At 49.7% G+C, this 20759-nt stretch overlaps 2 protein-coding genes across 2 annotated transcripts; both read right to left on the bottom strand.

Moving 5' to 3' along the window:
- Positions 1–748: 748 nt before the first annotated feature.
- Man2b1 (mannosidase alpha class 2B member 1) lies at positions 749–18300 on the bottom strand. The gene is made up of 24 exons (XM_038313251.2): positions 18082–18300; positions 16896–16998; positions 16585–16758; positions 15958–16151; positions 14876–15008; positions 14499–14644; positions 12724–12840; positions 10218–10300; positions 10016–10136; positions 9869–9947; positions 9046–9155; positions 8689–8796; positions 8365–8481; positions 7536–7721; positions 4478–4575; positions 4285–4402; positions 3172–3290; positions 2988–3089; positions 2782–2869; positions 2598–2678; positions 1914–2141; positions 1508–1663; positions 1327–1429; positions 749–938 (listed from the first exon to the last, which is right to left on the bottom strand). The coding sequence occupies exons 1-24, from the start codon at positions 18238–18240 to the stop codon at positions 844–846; spliced, it is 3018 nt and encodes a 1005-aa protein (XP_038169179.1). The 5' UTR covers positions 18241–18300; the 3' UTR covers positions 749–843.
- A 913-nt stretch (positions 18301–19213) lies between these two features.
- Positions 19214–20744, bottom strand: Wdr83os (WD repeat domain 83 opposite strand). Its single transcript, XM_038312306.2, has 4 exons — positions 20445–20744; positions 20227–20332; positions 19654–19751; positions 19214–19584 (listed from the first exon to the last, which is right to left on the bottom strand). The coding sequence occupies exons 1-4, from the start codon at positions 20492–20494 to the stop codon at positions 19518–19520; spliced, it is 321 nt and encodes a 106-aa protein (XP_038168234.1). The 5' UTR covers positions 20495–20744; the 3' UTR covers positions 19214–19517.
- Positions 20745–20759: the final 15 nt, after the last annotated feature.

A 20759-nucleotide genomic window follows, 5' to 3' on the forward strand; every position in this document is an offset into this window, starting at 1 on the left:
GGGGGAGAAGGGCTGGAGATGAGGGTAACAGCAGGGAGTGGAGGGAGGGGAAACTGTGGCTGGGATATATTGAAAAAAAAGCTTTTTAATTAAAAAAAGATGACTTTAAAAAAAGACTTTATTTTTCATTTTGTGTGGGTGTGTGCCCGAGTGCAGGTAACCATGACCAGCAAAGGCCAGAGGCACTGCATCCCTCTAGGGCTGGTGTTACAGCTGGTGAGCCGCTTGATGTGGGTGCTGGAAGCTGACCTCCAATCCTCTGGAAGAACAGTGTGTGCTTTTAATGAGAGCCATCTCTCCAGCACCAGCATCTACTTAACAAGACACCAGAACACACTAAAATCCCAGGGAGCATTAAGGCTCCACAAGTTGAGAAGAGGAAGAATCTCATGGGGGAGGGGTGATGGCCTCCACCAGGGAGGAGCCTATGGCTGGAAGCTGCTTCGATCCCCCTCCCCTCTTCCAGAATCTCCCAAAGGCAGGGTTAGAAAGACCCGGGCGCAGCTGGTGCTGGTGCTGTGTCCCGCATCCTCCATTCCTGTTGAGACAGCTGGGTGAGGGCCTGCGTGGACGCAGGATCCAAGTGGGAGGAAACCATGAGCGAGGGGAGGGCAAGACATGCTGTGTGGCGCCCAGTGGGGAGGTAACCTCCAGAGAGGGCCCGGGCTCAGGACTGAGTTAGGACCAGTCGCCTCCCTGGATCTCACTCATGTCCCCGCCTCAAAAATAACGCAGCCACTGGGCGACCTGAGCCTTAGTAGCCTTTTAATGATTTTTGTGGTCACAGCAAAAGAAGGAGAGAGAGGTCTGCCCCTCCTCCCAGCAGGTCAGGCTGACTTCTTGTCATTGAACGGTAGCCACGAAGGTTCGTATTTCCATAGGCTGCAGTGTGACTGAGGTAGGGTCCACGTCGGAGGGAGGAGGATAGGAGATGGGACCTGTTGATCGGCAGAAGAGAATGAGGCCCGGACACAGCCATGCACACCCACCTCTCAACTCTGTCTCAGGGCCTCACATCCAGACCTTTAAACCACTTCCCTATGCCTGAACACACCTCAAGATTCCCCAAACCCCCTCTCTAACTCCTAGCCATTTACTCATATCCCATAGGTGACAGACACCACTCCAGAACTCGACACTGATGGAGATCAACACAGCCTCGGGTCAAAATTCCATGGTCCCAAACTCCGGTGCATTGCTGGTTGGCTGGGCCCACCGCTCACTCTTAAGCTCCTGTCCGCAGGGTCTACACTGGCTCCTAGCCAACAATCCTCACACTCCACCCTCAACTGCCAGTAACAGGCAGGATTCCTGCCAGGTCTTCACCAGTATTTGTTATCCACTTCAGCCTGGAAGCCTTGGACAGGGGCTGATTGGCAGCCAGGGTGGTCTCCTGCAGGCGTGTGATCGTGAAGACCCGGAACAGGTTCTGCAGGGAATGGATGGATCCAGCTGAGCCGCAAAGCCCAGCTTTTGCCCGTCTCTTTCTCAGCTTAACCCTCCTTACCTGTAAGTTCAAGGTTACAGAGGTGCTCAGGTTGCGGCCGGAATCTTCTGTCACAGCGAACTGGTGCTCCAAACGCAGCAGCACCATCTTTGGTCCCCAGCGGGCCAGTGTAAGCAGATGCACCTGGGGAGGTAGTTCCCTGCGAAGTCCAGAGTACTGCGGAAAGAAAAGCTAAGTCTAAGTAGCCAGAGCCTGGCTGGCAATCGCACTGACTTGCAAGAAATGAAGCTGAAGGGGAAGGGGCATTGATGAGGATGGACTCGATACTGAAGCATGTTGCTTACAACAGGGTGGAACTCATTCCTAAGGGGAAAGACTTAAACTGAGGATAAACTCAGTCCTGAAAAGAGGGACTCGGAAGGTGTCATTCGGGTTCTCCCTTTCTGCCCGACTCGCCGTCCCTCACCTGCGTCCTTGGTGCCACCCGGGCGTAATATAGACTGCTACCACCCTGAGCCAGCACCACCTGAGGGGCCAGGACCACCTCCTCCGCCAGCAGTCGATGCCTTGCAGCTGCATCACTAACAGAACTCAAAAGCAGAAAGTGGCGCCCTCGCACCGTGCTCCCAGCCCCTGACTCCATCAGGGGCTCCCCCACTCCGCGGGCATCATCCTCCAGCAGCCGTCGGTGCACCTGGGAGGAGCAGCCAGGAAAGAGTGAGGAACTAGCAAGTAATCCGGGTTCAGGAATCGGGCACAGGCTTTCAGGAATTCCAAAAGAAACTAGAGCCAGAGTAAACAATGAAGAGTAAGGTCAGGGACTGGTAGGGGACCCCAGCAGAAGTGAGGCCCGACTAACAGGAGCCCAGGACAAAGAAAGGCAAGTGTCTAACAAGGGGATCGTCACAGGACAAGTCAAGGCCTCAAGAGGAACTGGACAGGAGGAGGAAAAGGGGAATATAGGTATATAATTCCAAAGCCAGGCATGGTGATGCAGACCTGGAATCCCAGCACAAGAAAGGGAAGAAAGGGAAAAGGATGGAACCAAGGCCACAGGCAAGATGTGGGTATCAACAACAGCCTCCAAGTTTGGCTGGGTCTGGGTGGGCCTTACTGGAGAAACCCAGCATGGGTGGGGCTCCCCTCTCACCATGAGCTCTAGTGAGCCATCCTTCAGACTGCTGCCCCCCTGGGAGCGGTCCGTCACCACAGCCAGCTGCATGTGCCCATCCTAGGTAGAAGGGTGACTGAGAATGCGGGTCCGTGCTGGGAGCCCACCCTGCCCCAGGTAACTGGGAGGTGCTTCCAGTCTGAGGCAGTGGCAGGGCAGGTACCGTGATGTAGATCCGAGTGTTGACAGGATAGTAATTCCCAGCCACGGGTTCAGTCTGACTTAATCTCCAAGTGGGTCGACGGTCACGCCTGGGAAGAGGTGTTATGTGGTCAGATTTGTGGGTCCCTCCACACTCATATCATCACCAAATCCCCATGACCCTGAAATTCAACACACCACAGACTCCCCATGGTACCCTTGTCCCACCTCCTCTTCAGGATCTCCCTGCCATTGCTGTCGGTGTAGAATTCTCCGTTCGTTCTCATTGGAGTGTCAAAGCGGCTGATGACCTCTTTTCCCCAGTGTTCCCTGTGCTCAGTGGAAAAGTACCCTTGTGAGTCTCCCAAACACCACTGTGCCTGCTCCCCACTCCAGGAAGTGTGCCACTTACTCCACTGGGATTGGTCCCACCGTCCACTCCAGCTCCAAGTGACGCTGTCCTGGGTACAGACGAACCACTTGAGAACACCAGGCTGAAAAATTCTGGTGTACCTCCTGCACCAGGGCTGTCTACAGGCACACAGGAAGGCTGGAGTCAGCCACATTGAAAAATGCCAAGAATCCCGAAAAGGATCCCACTAACACCCACTTCACAGACTGAGAATGGTGTTCTCACTGCTTCTTCAAGGAAATTAAGAGTGAATTATCAAATACATATCCACATGTTTTTGTTGCTATTTCTGTGCCTGTGTGCATGCGTGGGGTGTGTGTGTGTGTGTGTGTGTGTGTGTGTGTGAGAGAGAGAGAGAGAGAGAGAGAGAGAGAGAGAGAGAGAGAGAGACCCACTACATAGCCCAGGCTGGCCTGGCCTTGAACCTGAGATACTCCTGCCTCAGTCACCAGTGCTGCTATTACACCCCTCCCTGTGGTGGTGTGTGGTGTAAAGACAGAACTCGGGCCTTCCTCATATGCAAGTCATCTGAATTACATTTCCAAGACATAAGCTCATTTCTTAGACCTTGGTGGACTCTAAGCAATTATACTTTGACAACACCTTCGCCTCCAATTTCCAAAGTGAGGAATGGATGTGAACATGTTGACAGAGACGGTTATACCAGCAGGTTTTCTCTGTCAGCAGAGGGAGCCTGAGTCTTACTCCATATATACAGGAGAAGAAAAGCCTGCAGTCCCAGCACTCTAGAGGCTGAGGCAATGTCGAGAGCTTTGAGGCCAGGCTGGGCTACACAGTAAAACCTTCCTTGGGGAGCAGAGCAATGGTTCAGTGGGTAAAGGTGCTTGCTGCCAAGTCTGATGACCTGTATTCTCTCCTAGGGATCCATGTGGGAGACTCCCACAAATTGTCCTCTAATTTCCACACATATGCACACCAAAACACACGTGTGCGTGCGCATGCGCGCACACACACACAAATAAATAGTTAAAATAATAATAAAATAAAGATGAACTAGTTCCTACCCCACCCCACATGTGGCACATCCTGTTCCCAGATTCCACGTTCCCACCCCTACCCTTCCAAACCCACTCCTGATTTCTGGCTACAGACCTTCACCAGGCGGACCTTAGCCCAGCGGCTCACAGGCAGCGGCTCGAGATGGGTGGGTCTGAAGATGTAGGCGCCAGAGGCCTGAGTACTCTTCTCATCCCCGGTGCTGGCATTGTACCTGGGCCCAGAGCAAATGAGCGTCAGGGAGGGGCCTCAGCCCTGCAGCCACCCTAACAGAGCAGCCCTTCCTCACCAAAAGAAGCCTTGGCTCACAGGGAGTGAGAGCTTCTGCTCCACGTTGTCAATCTTCATCAGTAACCCTGTGTTGGAGTCAAATGTAGCACGGATGTACTGGGTGGGAAAATGGAGAACGCGTGTAAGCAAGCGTCCCCGCAGCAGTGAACTGCTTTCTACTATCTCACGCATTGCTGCACCTGATCCAGCAAGCAAACACGTCCACAACCCCTGCTCTGTCAGCATCGGCCTCTGGCATGGCCCTCCAGGGCTAACTCAGTCCTTTGCAGAAACCCTCACTTCTATACTTACTTATCCACAGCAGCAGAGCTAACTACGATACCCTAAATTGACCCCAGTCCTCATCTGCTTCAGAGCCAGATCAATCAACTGACCCGGGAGCTGAAAGCCAGACCCATACGCTTCCAGGGCCCCACAGAGGTATTTTTCCTGCTGTAATAGTGATCATATCTCGTTTGGCAGAGTGTTTCCTTGGTATGTATAAAGCCCTCAGTACTACATGCCTCTAATCCAGCCCTCAGGAGGTAGAGGCAGGATGATTAGGAGTTCAATGTCATTTTGAGCTACATATCAAGTTCAAGGTCACTCTGAGCTCTATGAAAACCTGTCCCAAAAAAATTGAAGAATATTTCATTTCCTTTAAAAATCTAAAGAAAAGTTGAATAGTAACAATGAGCATGTCATAATGAGACTTGCATGGGTATTGCTAATCTTTACAGAAATATCATAAAACATTTTGTGTGGTATATCTGCATGTGTACATGTTTCTGTGTACATTCATGTGATGCATGTGGTATGTCTGCATATGTACATACTTGTGTGTGTACATTCAGTGGTGCATGTGATGTCTACATGTGTACATGTTTGTGTATCATGTGATACGTGTGGTATGTCTGCGTGTGTACATGTTTGTGTGTGTATATTCACGTGATGAATATGGTATGTCTGCATGTGTACGTTTGTGTGTGTGCATTCACATGGTACATGTGGTATATCTCCATGTATACATGTTTTTGTGTGTACATTCACATGATGCATGTGGTATACCTGCATGTAAACATGTTTGTGTGTGTACATTCATGTAATGCATATGGAAGCCAGGGGCTGGAGATGGCTGGGTGTCAATGGTTCTACCATAATTTTTTATTTTTTTAATCTTTTTTTAATGATTTACTTTTATTTTATGTGCACTGGTGTTTTACCTACATGTATGTCTATAAGGGTGTTAGATCTCCTGGAACAGGAGTCACAGGCAGTTGTGAGCTGCCATGTGGGTACTGGGAAATGAACCTGGGTCCTCTGGAAGAAAAGCCAGAGCATTCTACCACTGAGCCATCTCTCCAGCCCCTTTTATGTTTATTTTTTGAGCGGGTTTGCACCATGTGCCTCTGGCGAGCCTGAACTCACTGCAGACCAGGATGTGGGCCTCGCTTTTTGAGACAGAGTTTCTCACTGAGCCTGGAGTTCACCAACTCAACAACACTGTCTGGCCAAGAAGCCCCACCAATCCTAACCGTGCTCACAAAGCATCAGGGCTATAAACACACGTACCACACTGACGTCCACATCATCCTGATACAGTTTTAATATATTTTATGAAAGAAGGAGCCCACAAAGCAAATATGCCAGGTCTCAGGACAGACTGCTTCTCTTTCTTTCACTTACCTGGATTTTTTTTTTTTTGGGGGGGGGGTTGTTGGTTTTTGTTGGTGGTGGTTTTTTGTTTTGGTTTTGGTTCTTTTGTTTATGGTTTTTGAGACACTATGTAGCTCTGGCTGTCCTAGAACTCACTCTGAAGACCAGGCTGACCTTGAACTCTGAGATCCACCTGCTTCTCCCTCTCAAGTGCTGGGATTAAGGGCACACAACACTCTACCTGGTCAGGATTTCTTTTAAGATTAATTTTTATTTTTTTTAAATTATGTATATGGGGGGTAGGTATGTGTCTGCAGGGTCAGAGGCATTATGTCCCCCTAGACCTGGCGTCACAGGCAGTTGATTATGAGCTGCTCGACTTGGGCACTGGGAAACAAACTTGTTTTCTTTGCAAGAGCAGTGCAAGCTCTTACCCTGCTGAGCCATTTCTCCAGCTGTGCTGGGTCATTTTATGTCAGTTTGACAGAGTTAGAGTCATCAAAGAGGAGGGAACCTCAACTGATGAAATGCCTCTATATAATAGAAAGGTTATAGGCAAGCTTGTAGAACATTTTCTAAATTAGTGATTGATGGGACAAGACCCAGCCCACTGTAGGTGGAGACACCCCTGGGCTGGTGCTCCTGGGTTCTATAAGACAGCAGACTGAGCAAGCCATGAAGAGCAAGCCAGTAAGCAGCACTCTTTCATGGCCTCTGCATCAGCTCCTGCCTCCAGGTTCCTGCCATGCTTGAGTTCCTGCCCTGATTTCCTTCAGTGATGGACTGTTTCCTGGAAGTGTAAGCAAAATGAACCCTGAACCCCTTCCTCCCAGCTTGTTTTGGTCATGTGTTTCATCACAACAGGGAAAACCCTAACTAAGACACTAACCCCTCCTTTATCTGTTTCTGAGGTACTGGGGGTGGAGCCCAGGGCCTCACAGACACTAACCAAGTATCTATCACTGAAGTCCAATTCGAGCCTTCAACTGTCTCCTTATCAAAGAAGCCTTCCTTTTCCCATCAACAGCTACTTGACATGGGCCCTGACATAGCTCTATCAACCTCATGGTCACACTAGATTTATATAATGCTCCAGAAAGGAAACTGAGGCTCCAAGGTGACCCTCCTCACTGAAGAACACACAGTGAGATGAGTGAGAACCAAGAACCAGAAACCCACTGATCCAGAATCCAATCCGTTTATAATACTTGAAATTTATCACTGAGGCTGGCCAGGTGGTAGTGGCGCACACCTTTAATCCCAGCACTCAGGAGGCAGAGGCAGGCGGATGTCTGTGAGTCTGAGGCCAGCCGGATCTATAGAGCAAGTTCCAGGACAGATTCCAAAGCTATACAGAAACCCTGTCTTGGGGGGAAAATGTTACATAGGCAAGGAAGGGGATTCAAGGAGAGTCTTCTCACCTCATTTTCAATGGCCAAGACTTGGGACTTGTCATGGGACCTGTGTTTCCTGGAGATGGCCTGAAGGCTGTTACGGTCTGACACCTTGTCCACAGTGTAGATGCTGAAACCCAGGGCAGGCACTGAGGCTGAGAACAGCAACTCCCACTGGTCCTTCTTACCAAAGGAGCTGGGGAGCATCACCACCTTGAATGAAAGAGGATGCTGGTCAAGAGTCAAGAAGACAGGCATGGGTGCAAGTGTCACCCTCAGAGGGTAAGGAATGGGGAAGGAGAAACCTAGGTGTGGCAAGGTGAGGAAGAAGACATTTGCCTAGCACATCCATACCTAGTTCAAGGAAGAAGAAATAGGAAGGAGAGGGAGAAGGGGAGGAAGGGGAAGGTATACAGAGAGAAACTAGGGGGTCTGTGAGAAAAGAGGACACAGAGCAAGAGATGGGACAGGGGTTAAGAGGTTCAGGAAAGGAGCCTCCTGGGGTGAAGAGGCTGACCATAAACAGAGAATCTTCTGGGGAAACAGTGAGGCCACCTGCATCTGCAATCCTAACACTCAGGAGGTTAAGGCAGGAAGACCACAAGTTGGAGGCTAGCCTGGGCTACACAGTGAAAGCCTGTCAGAAGGAAGAAAGAGGAGGGGGTTAGAACTAAGGAAGGAAGGAAGGGGAAATCCAAGTATGACATCTAGAAGGGCTGTCACTTACGGAAGGGCGATGTTCCTGATGTCGTAAGGGACAGAGGTGGGAGACACAAGAAGAGAAAGACGCTCATGGGGATATCCACAAGATGTGGGGGATGGGCTGGGGAAGGGAAGGGACATTGGGCAGGCTCACATCATTGACTACAGCCTTTCCATCGGGGTCCTTCACAAAGAAGATGCCTTGGCCGACCGGCAGCCGGACCGTGTGATTCACCTTCCGGCCCAGGGGGTTGTAAACAGTTACCTGGAACTACGGCAGGAAGGACAAAGTCACAGCAGGCCGCCAAACCCATCCTCCCTTCCAGGACAAGCCATGCCCCTGTGATGAACTATCCCGTCCCAGCGTCCCTGAACCCAGAATGGCCTTCCAAAAAGAAATTAAGCAACCACTCGATCCCGTCACTGCAGGCTTCACCTTCTGGGGTTCTGTCTCGTCTGCCTCCCAGCCCCTACTCACGTGCTCTGAATTCTGGCTGACTGGGCAGATGCTGATGTTGAGTTCTCGGCAGAATGAGAAGTTCTGTTTGTAGTAGCTGAGCTGCGACAGAGCATTGCTCACCAGAACCTGGTGAGGATCACCAAAAGACACGAACCAAAGGTGTGTATCCCAGGAAGCCTGGCCGTGCCCCCACCAAGGCCCAGTCTCTCTGACCTAGACCCTGCCCCATTTCCTGTAAGCTCCACACCTTCTCTCCCAAGAATGGGCACCTCTTCATTCTCTCCCCAAGCCCCGCCCCTAACAGTACTTTGGGGCCCCACCCACAACACTGGACCACGCCCCTTCCTAGTTTCTTCATGGTTCTGCCCCTCACACCTCACAGGGTCCCCAGCCTGCTGCCAGCTGCCGTGCATAGTCATCTGCAACATTCTGCCGTGCGGTACCAGTGACCGCGTCGTGGTGCTGGAGCACCGCCATTGCCTCGTCTGCCAACAGAATAAGGATCAGATACCATCTCCCACAGAACTCTGAGCCCCACCACCAAGTAAGCACACACAAAGGGTCGGGTGTGGGATAACAGGGTTCTTAGGCAATTAAGAATGGCTCTGGAAGGCTGGAGCCATTGATGGCCCACGGGCTAAGAGCACTGGCTGACCTTTCAAAGGATCAGTGTTTGACTCCTGATATCACATGCATCTGTAAGTCTATAGAAGCTGTCTAGAACTTTAACTCTAGGCCCTTTGGCCTCCAAAGTCACCAGATATGCTTGTGGTACACTAATATACATACAAAACACTCACACACATAAAAATAAATAAATTTAAAAGAAAGAATCTCAAAGTCTAGGGATGTAACTCAGTGCACATTTGAATGCTGCCTAGCATTGAAGATATCCAGGGTTGGGGCTGGAGAGATGGCTCAGCGGTTAAGAGCATTGCCTGCTCTTCCAAAGGTCCTGAGTTCAATTCCCAGCAACCACAACCATCTGTAATGAGGTCTGGTGCCCTCTTCTGACCTTCAGGCATACATGCAAACAGAATATTGTATACATAATAAATAAATATGAAAAAAAAAGATATCCAGGGTTCGATCCCCAGGACCAACGAAAAGTAAAGTGTGCCCTAGGGATGGTTTTGGTTTCTGGCCTCAATCCTTCTCCCTCCCACCCCATTCAACCCCATAGTCAACAGACACTCACTAAGGGGTGCACTGTCTCCTGTGCCATAGGATCCCAAGTTGGCTGCCAGACCGGCCAGTGCCTCCAGCTGGTTGCACACCTGAGGAGAAAGAGGTATGTTAGGCCCCAGCTCCCCTGGGCCTCCTGGCTCCCCACACGCTCACTCACCTGCAGGAAGTTGTAGCTGAGGCGCTCGTAGCGTTTGAGGGCCGGCCTGCTAGAAAAATAGCCCGTCCAGAACATGTGGGGACCGTCGGCATAAGGAAAGAAGTCGTCCTCCTTCACAGACCTACACAGGGGAATTTAGAGCAATCAGCCCACAGAGCAGGCCAACCCCACCCAAAGCTCCCCAGTCCCCTGCCCCAAATACCAGGTTAGATTGGCCTTGTTCAGCTCCCAGAGGTAACACGAAGGGGTGGAGTAGAGAACGTGGACCCGGCTTCCATTTGCCTGCTGCTGGGGGAAGGCATGTGTGAGCCTCGGGATCCACACCTTCCCGGGGCCCACAGGCGTCCAATAGGTGAAGTCCTCGACATTTTTTGTTGTTGTTCTTTCTAAGGTTTATTTCTTTATTTAATGTTTATATTTAACATTTTGCATGCATGTGTGTCCATGCACCCCCTGCACTCCTGGTGCCCATGGTCAGAAAAGGGTGGCAGAACCCCTGGAACTGGAATTACAGATGGCTGTGAGCCACCACGTGGGTCCTCTGGAAGGGCAGCCCATGCTCAGCCTCTGAGCCATCTCTCCAGCTCCTAGTCACCCTTTCTGAGTACACAGCAGTGGTCAAATGTGGACGTATGTCTTGGTCAAGACCAAACACTGTCACTCTTAAAAGGACTTCAGGGATAATTCTATAATTTTACACAACTTTTCCTTTTCTTTTTTATTTGTTTTGTTTGAAGCAGTCTCCCCGTGTTATCCAGCTGCCCTGGCTGGCCTAGAATTTTTGAGTTCAAGTGATCCTCCTGCCTCAGCCTCCCTGGTAACTGGGATTACAAGCATGGGCAGCTGCACCTACCTGGTTTACAAAACTTTCTAGATAATTCCAACTTTATTATTTAAAACAGGGAGAGATTGGGCATGTGTAGCCCAGTTGGTATGGGGCTTGCATAGCTTGCACAAAACCGAGTTTAACCCCCAGAACACCTCAAGAGGTACAGGCCTAGCAAAAGTTCAAGGTTATTCTTGGCTACAAAGCAAGCAGAGGCCAGCCTGGGGTACAGGAGAGCCTGTCTCAAATAAATAAATAAATAAATAAATAAATAAATACTAAATATGTCACTATAGGGTAGAAATTATCATTCTGCAGCACTGTCAGACTACCAAACACAGGCCCACTGGCCTCTGCTCAGTTTAAAAGGATGTGCCACACACCTGGCTATAAAATAATATTTTATAAAATTTTAATGGAATTGGAATTTCTAGCCAGCTGACTTTAAAATAGAGATTATCTGGAACACCCAGAATAATCACAAGGGTCTTTAGAAACTGGAAGAGAGCTGGAGCGTGAAGGCCTTGCCAAGTATGTATGAAACTCGCACATGAATCCCCAACAATGAAAAAGAGGAGGAGGAAGAAGCAATGGCAGTAGGACTTTAATTCCAACACTCAAGAGGTACAAACAGATGGATCTCTGTGATCTCAAGACCAACCAGAGATATATAGCGATATCCTGTTTTTTAACAAACAGAGACAGAAATGGCTCAGTGGTTAAGACCACCAGTTGCTGTTTCAGAAAACCCAGACTCAACTCTCAACAGCACATGTCAGCTTACAATTATCTGAAAGTCCAGTTCCAGGGAATCCAATGCCCTCTTCTGGCCTCTGTACCAAACATATGCATGGTGCACAGATACATATGCAGACAAAATACCCATACGCACAGAATAAGTAACGTTTTTTTAAAGGAGAAACAGGGGGAACAGGAAGAGGAGCTTGTAGAAGAGAAAGGGAAAAATCTAGGAACAGAGCAGGGCAGCAGAAATAACGAGGCCGATCATAGAGTCATGCACCTTTAATCCCAGCACTCGGGAAGTAGAGGCAGGAAGATTAGGAATTCACGGTTATCCTCAGCTATACATTGAGTTTGAGGCCAACCTAATCTATTGGAAAGTTCATCTCAAAAAACCTAAAGTGGCTGTGGAAATGACTCAGCAGATAGGAATGCTTGCTACACAAGTGTAACGGCCTGAGTCCAATCTGCAGAACACACATGAAAAACTCAGACTAGCACCTATGAGCCTGTACTCCAGCACTGCAGAGGCTCAGACAAGAGGACAGTGCAGCGTTGTTGACTGCCAGCCTCGCTAGCTTCAGGTTCAGTTCTCAGGGGAATGAGACAGAAACCAATAAAGCAGGACACTAAACATCCTCCACTGGCCTCCAAGAACAAACGTGGTCATGTGCGCCTACACACACACACACACACACACACACACACACATACATACATACACACACGCAATACACAATTTACAATTTTAGAAAACTGAAACTATGCTGGGTGTGGTAGCACAAGCCTTCAGTCCCAACACCCAAGAGGCAGAGGCAGGGGGATCTCTGTGAGTTGAGGCCAGCCTGGTCTACAGAGTGAATTCCAGGACAGCTACGGCTACACCGGAAAACCTGTCTCAAAGAAAAATCTAAAAATAACGTTTCTCTATTTTGGTTTTGTGTATGATTTTGTTTTTGAGACAGGGTCTCGTGTGTGTGTGTGTGTGTGTGTCCCAGGCTGGTCTCCAACTCAAAGCAATCTTCAGTGTCCCCAGTACTGGGGTGCACCACTATACATGGCTCTCTTCCCTTTATCATTTATCTCAGGCATTTGACTGTACTGATAGAAAGCTGATTGACACACGCAGGGGCACACTGACCTGTTCGTTGACCAGGCGGATAAGCTTGTCCATGTTTTTGAACCACATGTTGGCATTCTCATACTGGAAGTCTGAACCCATGGTCATCACAGTATGGTTGGTTCGGTAATACTGTTGCTATAGATGAGAAGGCAATCATCAGGCCAGGGTGTCCTGGACTATCCCTATACCTACCCCTAAGTACATGTGGGGGCCTTGGGATGTAGTCCCATGTGAGAGTACTAGCCTAGCATGTTCAAAACCCGATTGGATCCCCAATACAAAAAAATAAATAAATAAATAATAATCGTGCACTTAAGAAAAAATGACTATGGCACATAGAAACAGAGGTAAGCACAAAAATAACGAGTGAGGGGCGGGGATGTGACTCAGTCAGCAGAGTGTTTGACTGGCATGCACCACGTCTTGGGTTTGATCTCCAGCACTGCAGAAATCAGGCATGGTGGTGGACATCTATGTTCTCAGGACTCAGGAAATGGTGGCTCAAAGCCAGCCTCTCCTACATAGCCAGTTCAAGGCCGGCATGGGCTACGTGAGACCTTATCTATAAAGAACAAAAACAACCAGTTGCTGCTGAAGCACTCTAGGGCTGGCTACTCAGACAAGGTGACAAGGACTCGAGGAGGAGGAGGAGGAGGCCATTTGCTGGTTCCTGGCCACTTAGCCCCGAAATAACCACACAGATACTGTATTAATTAAATCACTGCTTGGCCCATTAGCTCTAGCTTCTTATTGGCTTAACTCTTACATCTGAATTTAACCCATTTCTAGTAATCTGTGTATCGCCACGTGGCTGTGGCTTTACCGGGTAAAGTTCTGTCCGGCTCCAGCAGGGCTACATGGCTTCTCTCTGACCCCGCCTCCTTTCTCCCAGCATTCACTATTTTCCCCACCTAGCTCTGTTCTTTTGCCCTCACAGGCCAAGGCAGTTTCTTTATTCATTAACCAATAAAAGCAGCACATAGACAGAAGGACTTCCCACACCAAGGAACTAAACCATACTCTCATGCATTCTCCTCCTCCTTCCTGTTTATTTGGGAGGGGAGGGAATGCATGCTATGGTGTGTACTTACAGCACAAGCTTGGAGGCTGGAGGACAGTTTCCAGGAGCCACTGCTCTCCTTCCACCAAGTGGGTTCTGGAAACTGAACTCAGGTGTTTGGACAGCAAACACCTTTATCGACTGAGCCTTCTCACCGGTCCACTTCTTTTGTTTGTTTACTTCTTTTGTTTTGAGACAGAGCTTCCAGAGATCTGATTGCCTCTGCCAACCCCCAGTGCTGGGATTAAGGTGTACACCACCATAGCTGGCCCACATCTTTTTTTTTTTAAATAAGGGGTATAAATAAGTATGTGCCTCTATTTTCTGTGTATTTACACGTGTTTGTGAGGCATGCATTTGCCTCTACACACGTGCACAAATAAGAAGAGTGTCAGGGGTCCCCTTACCATTCTCTACCTATGCCTTCAAGGCGGAGTCTCTCCCTGAACTTGGAACTTACATTTTCTTTGCTAGGCTGAAATTCGGAAGCTCCAGTGATCCTCCTATCCTTACACTCCTTAGAGCTAGGACTCCAGATAACTCTCATACAGGAGTTTGCAGTCAGGATGACTAGTTTATTATGTGGGTGCCGGGATTGAACAGCAAGTGCTCTGAAGGGCAGAGCTATTTCTCCAGCTCCTTGTCTATCTGTCTAATGAAGAATAAATCCCAAAGGGAAATCCCCTGGAGGTTCTGGACCTACATGCTATGCACCATGGTCTATCCATGTTACCTGGGAATTGGCCAGCTTCAGGAAGTAATTGACCAAAGTAACTGCATTGAACTCAGGGCTTTTGGGATCCTCCACCATGGGTTTGTCTGCACACAGCACATCCCAACACAGGTCCTTCGGAGGGTTGTAATTATTGGGGAGCACACCTGTAAACCAAATTGGACTCAAAACTCCAGACCTTCCCTAGGGTCAGAGCCTGCCATGGCCCACCCAGAATAGACTTCTGAATTAGAAAGGGCTGGTACAAAAAGAACACATAGAGCCCAGCTCAAAAATCATTAAAAATTCTAAGATAATCACAGCATATCACAAAATCATACCCGGACCCTTCTGAGCTTGAGGTCTTGTGTGACTGCCCTACCCTTCCACCTTCTCACCTGTAAAGAGGTCAGCAGCTGGGGGCTTCAAGCTGGCGCTGGCCCTCCACACCTCCTCCATCCTCAGTTTCTTCTGCCGAACAATTTTATCTTGATAGTCAATGCGCCCAAGGAAGAAGCCATCAAAACCCATCTGGAGTGCAGAAGGGGTGGAGTGAAGGGGTGCAGGTGCTTCTCGTCCAGTTGGGAAAGACAGCACAAAAACTACGCACAACTAAAACTGGGTTTTCAGGGGGAGGGGTTGGAAAGATGGCTCGGTGGCTAAGAGCCCTATCTGCTCTTCCAGATTCAATACCCAGCGTCTATATGGTGGCTCACAACCATCCATTGTTCCAGTTCCAGGAGACCCTACAACCCTCCTCTATAGGCACTGCACACACATGGTGCACAGACATACATGCAGGCAGAACACTTATGTATTAAATAATACATGGCATAACAAAACACCCATACGTTTAAGTAATAAAACTAAAGAAAAATATAGCTAGATTTTTTTTTTCTTTTTGAGACAAGGTCTCAGTCCGAGGCCATGCTGACCTCAAGCTCACAGCCTCCTGCACCAGCCTCCCAAGCACTGATATTACAGACATGGGTCACACAAAGCCTATGTACTTCTAAGCTTGAGAAGGGTCAGCAAAAAAGAGGAAGCTCTAAAGACAAAACCCCTTCCATGTCGCTGGTTATGTCAAAGCCAGAAGGAGGCTTTTCCATGCTCTACAATCCACAGTGGGGATATGTAAGCACAGACATGAAGCTGGTTCTGAGGCAGGGTAGTGCCACTGCTCAGAGAGGAGCTTCAACCTTAGCAGGCTAGTGAAGTCCAAATTCTAGTACGGGAAGGGCCTGGCAAGGGAAGAGACCAAACCAGCTGAAGAGAGACAAAGAGTTTATACCTGCGGTGCCCTAGGACATAGACCAAGGCTTGAACTCAACTCCCTAGAGTTAAATTCACCCAGGAGTTGGGGGTCTCAGCAAGTCAGGGTCTAGTCCCAGGAACTGTTAGGGAAGGGCGGTGTTTGAGCAGCTAAAGGAAGAGTCAAAGTTAAGGGGCAGGTCCAGAAAGAAAATAGGGAAGCTGGCACCTGGGCAAACAGAGAGGCCTGTTCTCGAGAGTGGCCGAAAGGGTCAATATGCCAGGCTACACGGGGACGCCCACTGACACCGAATGTGTCTTGCAGGAAGCGTAGCCCAAGTGTCATCTGGTCCACAATAGCACCATAGTAGGTAGCCGCTTCGTCATTCATCACCCAGCCGCCGTTGACAAACTCCAGGCGCCCTGTGCAAGGGGCACAACGAGAGAAGGGTGTGTGTTAGCAGGGCTAGCATGAACGACGCTAGGAAAACTGACCATACTGTTACTGAAGCTGGAGAGGAGGGGAGTTTCCAAGCCAGTATGCTTAGATCTGCATGGCAGGCTTCCTGGGAAGCCACTGGAGGCAGGGCTTTGCAGGACACAAGTCTCCACATGAAGGGGGATTCTAAGCAGGTAGGACTATAGATACAGTTACACGCAATGATACAAACTCCACTAGGGAAGCAGGAGGATTTCCACAAGTTCAAGGCCAGCCTGCTGTACATAATCAAGTTCCAGGTCAGGAAGGGCTATGTGATAAGATACTGTCCCAATAGATAATAGTAATAAATAAATAAATCATCTCTGAAATCAAGCTGGGCTGGGCTTCCTCCTCCACTCCTTTGGCCAGGCTCACCCTGGCGCACCAGGTCCCGGACGCTGTCCTTCGTTTCATTTGTCTGCTCCTTCCACCAACGGGAAAAGAAAGCCATCTCCACGTAGATGAAGCGACGGGTGGGATCCTCCAGCAGAGAGGAGATTACCGAGTCTAGGATGTACTGAACAGATGCATGCTGAATATCATTTAGGACTGTGGACATGAAGGTCAGACAGTGAGAGACCACTAGGAGACATGCCTTGATACAAGAGCCCAGATGACTCATTGTTCTCACCCCAATGTTCACGTCCCTGAAAAAGTTAGCAGGCACCCTCCCCCCCTCTACTCACTGCCATAATAGTACTGGTCCACTGTCTTCAGCCAGCCTACGTCATCATGTGTATGAGGCAACAGGTGCACGTTGAGCATGTCTGGCTTCACTGTGGGACAGGTCTGCACAGAGACGCCAAAACATACACATTCACTGTGAGTTGAGAGACTGGCAGGTTGGGGGCTCTGAAGTAGAATCTTTGCCTAGCATGTCCAAGACTATAGGCTTGGCCTCCACCGTCACAAAACAGGCAAGGAGGCGGTAAAACACCAGTCTTGGTTCTGAAGTGACAGAGAGGTCACACACTCAGTTAGGTGGTTGGGGGCGCACGCCTTTAATCCCAGCACTTCGAGGCCAGCGGATGTCTGTGGAGTTCGAGGCCAGGTCTACAAGTGCTACCAGGACAGAACCCAAAGCTACAGAGAAACCCTGTTTCAAAAAAACAAACAAACAAACAAAAGCTATCATCATCTGCCCCAGGCTGTCTCAAGTAGGACACACCAAGTATTGTGCTCAAAGACACAAGTCCCAGTTTGCACAAACCCCATAGAGCAGATTTCATCCTCCAGAGTAACAACTTTAATAGTAGCTGGGGTTAGCTAGGTATTCAGACAGCAGGCAAGCGTCCTGCGTTGTGGTGCAATATTAACTCTAGTTGTGCAGTGAGGCATGGTGTAGAGAGGTGACTTGCACAAGGAAGGAGTAAAGAAGCTGGGGAGCAACCTGGGACTCCAGGCAACCTGAAGGGAGATGAATGGGGATGAGCAGCCCAGCTCACATACTCTTCTTACTCTGGAAGTGAAGATGGGGAGCCCTTCCACATGATGTGGTCAGATCTGCAAGGCTGGCTTTTCAACAGAGCCGCGTCAAATGGGGATTTGGGAAGTGGACTGTCACCAAACAGCAAATTCATGCAAGTGGAACCATAGCAAGCACAACCCGTTCAAGCTTGAAGTCCTGTTTTCAAGTAGCGCTCATCCTTAGCCCAACCAATCACAATTAAGTGCATGCAAAGTCCAAGCAGGGAGGGGGATACAATCACGAGCAGCCCTGTTCTCAGGCGCACGCCAGACCTTTTCAGAAACCCAATGCACGCACTTAGATCACACCACCAGATCAGCACAGTTACCATATAAATCGTTGTCACCCACACCTCTGGTTCAACTCCAGCCCAAATAGATTTCCTCCCTCGGACCCCAGCTCACCTCGTAGCCCGCGGCCCAAGCGCCAGGTGAGGCCAGTAACAACCAAAAGAGAAAAAAAATAGGCAGGACAGGCGAACCTAGAGTGCAGGAGTTCATCCAGACCCAACCAACACTCCTGCCACCAGCACAGACACCAGAGGCCAGCCGTGGGGTGCCCATGGTTGCGGAGAGGCCGCTTCCGCGGGTTTCCCTAAACCAGCTAAGTCCCCGAGAACGCTCCGCCCCCAGAACCCGAACTAGCCAATCGGCGCGGAAGGGGGCAGGGCCTAGGCCGTCTACGCGCTGTAGCTGTGGACTTGGGTACTGAGGAATTTAGAGTCTGGCCCCACCCCCATTACACCCAGGGCTCTTTTGGCAGCAGACCTTAGCTGTAAGGCTTTGATAAGCTTTTGTATGAGTGTGAGCAAAGGATTCAACGTTCCAGTGGACTTCAGTGTTTCCTAAGGGATTCTAGGGTACCACACTCTGTTTAGGGCTGAGGTCCTGGGCCTAGCGTAGCTAGAAGCTGGGGTCGAAAACAGTTCTGGTCTGCCTTATGGGGCTTGGGAAAAACCGCCACGGAAATGTCAGAGAAGAGGCACTCAGCCGGGTCTGAACAGAGGCTGATCCTCCTGTGAGCTGGAAGCGCCTTGGAGGGAGAACCCTGAGTCTTTCATACCCTTTCCAACCCCTATAGTCTATTCATTATTCTGTTGCTCTAGTAAGAAAAGCCCAGGCCAGAGTTTGGTGTGTTGATATATAGCTGTAATCGTAGTATGCTTGAAGGCTGGGACGGGATATTGCCATCCCAGATACATGATTACCAGGTCTGCCAGAGCTATACAGAACACACAAATATAGCTCTGGAGTACTGCACCTGTGTAGAATGTATAACACCATGAAGTTCATGTCCAGCACCTCAAAATAAACAAGTTGATAAATAAATAACCAAACAAAAAAAGAAAACCAAAGCCAACAGTCACCCAAGTGTGGAAATAACTGTCTTGCCCCTGATACCTAACCTAAGACATGAGACTTATGAAATATGAACGTTAACTCGTTTAAAAAGTCTGGGGGTTGGGGGGAGGACACACAGACCAGTCTTTGCTGGGCAGAGCACCCCAGGAACAAAAGAGAAGTAATACAAGTCAGCCAGAGTGGAAAATTTTATATCAACCAGTTTCAACAAGAAAACAAGTGAATACTTTTAGAAACATGAACAGGGTTTCCCATAACAGTGGCCAGGGAAGGGAAGGTAAAAGGGAAGTCTGTGGGTTACCCCTTTGTCAACGCAGAGGCAGGACCCAAAGAAAGGGCCAACTTCCCTCCATTAAGCTGAGAGACCAGAGACAACACTCAGGCAAGTTGAAGGACTGCAGCTAAGGGTAGGTTGGAAGCAGCCAAAGGCTAGGCCAGAAGGTGGGCAGGAGTCCAGGATCCAAGCCCTCTAGGTGACATCACCACGGGGGCGTCATGGGCTGAGGATTCTGCAGATAGGACATCACCACGGCAGAGATTGAGAGCCTGAGACAGAAAAGAGGTGTCAGCTCCAGAGCAGGCATAGGACCCCATCCCCTGGCTCAGGGTCCTTACATGAAGCTACTCATCATCTGCTTGGTGTCCTCCGAGCTCCGGGAGTTGGCAAAGCTGATAAAGGAACAGTAGACGGCCACCCAAGCACACCATTTCAGCTGAAGAAAGGTGGGTGGGGACATTGGATCAATGAGAAGTATGTCAAGAAGCCACCACAACCCAGATTCTCAGAAAATAGGAGCCACCTGCAGCTTGGACCTTGTCCCCAGGAAGTACCTCAATACCAACCCTTCAGAGCTGCTTGCTGACCCTGGGGTGGGTGGGTGGGTGGGTGTGTGTATGTTGTATCTCTGACCCCACCACATTCCCACATGCTAAGGACCCTGCCCTTTTTCCATAGTCGTCTGCAAACTGCCTCAAAGTAAGGCCCACCCTCAAACCCGCTCAATTACCAATTACGTCCTCAATCCCAACTTCCCCTTTGTTGGAGGCGGCACCAAAGCTCCACTCCCCGCAGACCGCAGCCCCCATCCCAACCTCCAGCACCCGCCAGAGGACTCGCCTCTTTCTGAACCCGCCCCCAGGCCTCATTCTCTGGAGGAGCGACACCCAGGGAAATTCAACCCCGCCCACCTTAAGCATGAGGCCGCACATGCTAAAGATCATGCCGAGGAGATTCATGTAGTCCGGCGTCGGGTCGTCCAAAGCTGGGTTGCACTCGCTCGGCGGAGGCTTATACCTGCGACATGTTCAAGGGTCAGGAGCGATCAAGTCCCACCTGGGCTGACAACTTGGCCTGGACCCACGGCCACAACCAGAGATGCCTTGCCATGACTTGCTGGACTGCTCACCTCAGCACTTTGTTGGGTCTCCGTGGGTCGGACATATTGTTGGTGGACATTGCGAACTGAAGACCACGCCGTGCCTCTTTCACTGCTAGACCAGCAGCTTCCGGCGTGAGAACGAAGGGTTGCTTTTAGAGTAACACCAGTACCCTAGCGCTTGTGCTCCCAGGCGCAGGACAGCTCTCAGCCCGAAAATGGAGAGTAAGAAAAGGCCAGAATCGTTCCTGAAAAGTAGGCAGTATTTAAAAACTGAAAGGAACCTTCAGTTTTCCCGACACTGTCATTAACGCGATGAAAATCTGAACACGGAAGTGCCGGGCA

The sequence above is a fragment of the Arvicola amphibius genome, chromosome 15 (genome assembly GCF_903992535.2).
Source record: "Arvicola amphibius chromosome 15, mArvAmp1.2, whole genome shotgun sequence".
Lineage (NCBI taxonomy): Eukaryota > Metazoa > Chordata > Mammalia > Rodentia > Cricetidae > Arvicola > Arvicola amphibius.

Bases quoted from the DNA above. Each gene is read 5' to 3' on its own strand.
- Wdr83os (XM_038312306.2), bottom strand. From the start codon at position 20,494: ATGTCCACCAACAATATGTCCGACCCACGGAGACCCAACAAAGTGCTG. The intron at 20,333-20,444 runs GTGAGCAGTCCA...AACATGTCGCAG, and splicing joins AGACCCAACAAAGTGCTGAG to GTATAAGCCTCCGCCGAGCG. The intron at 19,585-19,653 runs GTAAGGACCCTG...TTTCTGTCTCAG, and splicing joins CAGATGATGAGTAGCTTCAT to GCTCTCAATCTCTGCCGTGG.
- Man2b1 (XM_038313251.2), bottom strand. From the start codon at position 18,240: ATGGGCACCCCACGGCTGGCCTCTGGTGTCTGTGCTGGTGGCAGGAGT. The intron at 2,679-2,781 runs GTACCTGCCCTG...CCTTCTACCTAG, and splicing joins ACACTCGGATCTACATCACG to GATGGGCACATGCAGCTGGC. The intron at 939-1,326 runs GTGAAGACCTGG...GCCGATCAACAG, and splicing joins GAAGTGGATAACAAATACTG to GTCCCATCTCCTATCCTCCT.